The following is a 1,261-nucleotide window of genomic DNA, read 5'->3' as shown; positions in this document are numbered from 1 at the left end:
GGTTTGTGGTATTAAAAATGCTTCATCATGTCAGCCAAGAGGAAACTTTATTATTTAGTATAAGCAGCTTTTTCCTCTAACTTATAAATCATAAGCTTTCCAGTCAAAACCTTACATCTCCTAATTCCCTGTCATTACAAAAAAGCCACGCCCATTTCATCTTTTATTCCAAAATTCCCAAATAAATCTTTAGATGTTTTCTTCAATGTTTACTTTGATTTCCAAAGATGGTTGCATTATTAAACCAGCAATATTATAAAATGTGTTCTTTAACAAATTTAACAGTCAACAACAACAACAGTTGTTGTTTGTTGTGTCCTCTGTTCAGTGTGTTTGTGTTAAATTTATTTATTGTTTTTTTTTAACGGTTTAATCTGAATCCTGCAGACGGACATCATCGATCACAGCTTTGCTCTGGAGTGGATGCAGGACTTCGAGGTTTTCCAGGACGCTCTGAACCAGGAGACCTCGTATGTGAGCAACCTGACCCGGTCTATGAGCCTGGTTCTGGACGAGTTCTACACCAACCTGAGGGTGAGGCATGGAGCAGAAAGCAGTCAGAGCCATGAGGAAGATAAAACACGTGTTTGATAATCTGTGCAGTAATTTCTGGACTATAAGCTGATCATTTTTTCACCAACTAATCCTGAAACCATTTAACTCCAACACTGAACAACTGGGTTTAGTGTTCAGGAAGACGATGATGGTGATCAATGTATTTTTACAACAAAAGGTTGTAAAATTAAGTGTTTTAATTAAAAACATCAGGAGGAGCATTTTACATCTGTTTAGTGGTAACAGGTCAGTAAGAGGACGGGCTGTAAAAGAATATTTTATAGAAGGGGAACCTCTCAAGTAGATGGGCAGATGTTCAAAAGTCACCCTGTGATTATAAAGTCTTTGCAGAGATACTTATGGTGGCTTTTGGCCAAATAGCCCTGATTTTATCACTCAGATTAAAAATAGTGATTTTATTCTGGGTAGGTCAGAGCTTTGTCGGCCAAGCCGATTTATTAAACATCTTTCCAAATGTATGGCGTTCAAGTTTCGTGCAGCTAGCCCCTTCCTGTCTCAAGTTATGGTTAAAATGGTCTGTTTTCAAGTAGAGTTCTCTGCAGTCACTGGATGTCTGTTTATGTGCAATCACTGCACAAATAAATAAATAAGGTAAACTTTTGTTTTATAAAATTTAAAATAAATAAATAATATAAAGACATGCTAAAAATGTATTATAATATTTATTTATTTATTTATTTATTTA

General features: G+C 35.4%; 1 protein-coding gene across 1 annotated transcript in view; it reads left to right on the top strand.

Annotated features, from left to right (window-relative positions):
- Positions 1–1,261, top strand: part of gpn1 (GPN-loop GTPase 1) — a gene marked incomplete at its 5' end in the record, with an annotated part of 11,984 nt that overhangs the window by 4,445 nt on the left and 6,278 nt on the right. Inside the window, 1 exon segment of the mRNA XM_014026936.1 lies at positions 388–534. Coding sequence (XP_013882390.1) covers positions 388–534 — 147 coding nt within the window.

Source organism: Austrofundulus limnaeus, unplaced genomic scaffold (assembly GCF_001266775.1).
Source record: "Austrofundulus limnaeus strain Quisiro unplaced genomic scaffold, Austrofundulus_limnaeus-1.0 Scaffold602, whole genome shotgun sequence".
NCBI lineage: Eukaryota > Metazoa > Chordata > Actinopteri > Cyprinodontiformes > Rivulidae > Austrofundulus > Austrofundulus limnaeus.
Note: the sequence above shows the minus strand (reverse complement) of the source record. Positions and strands in the feature narration are given on the sequence as shown.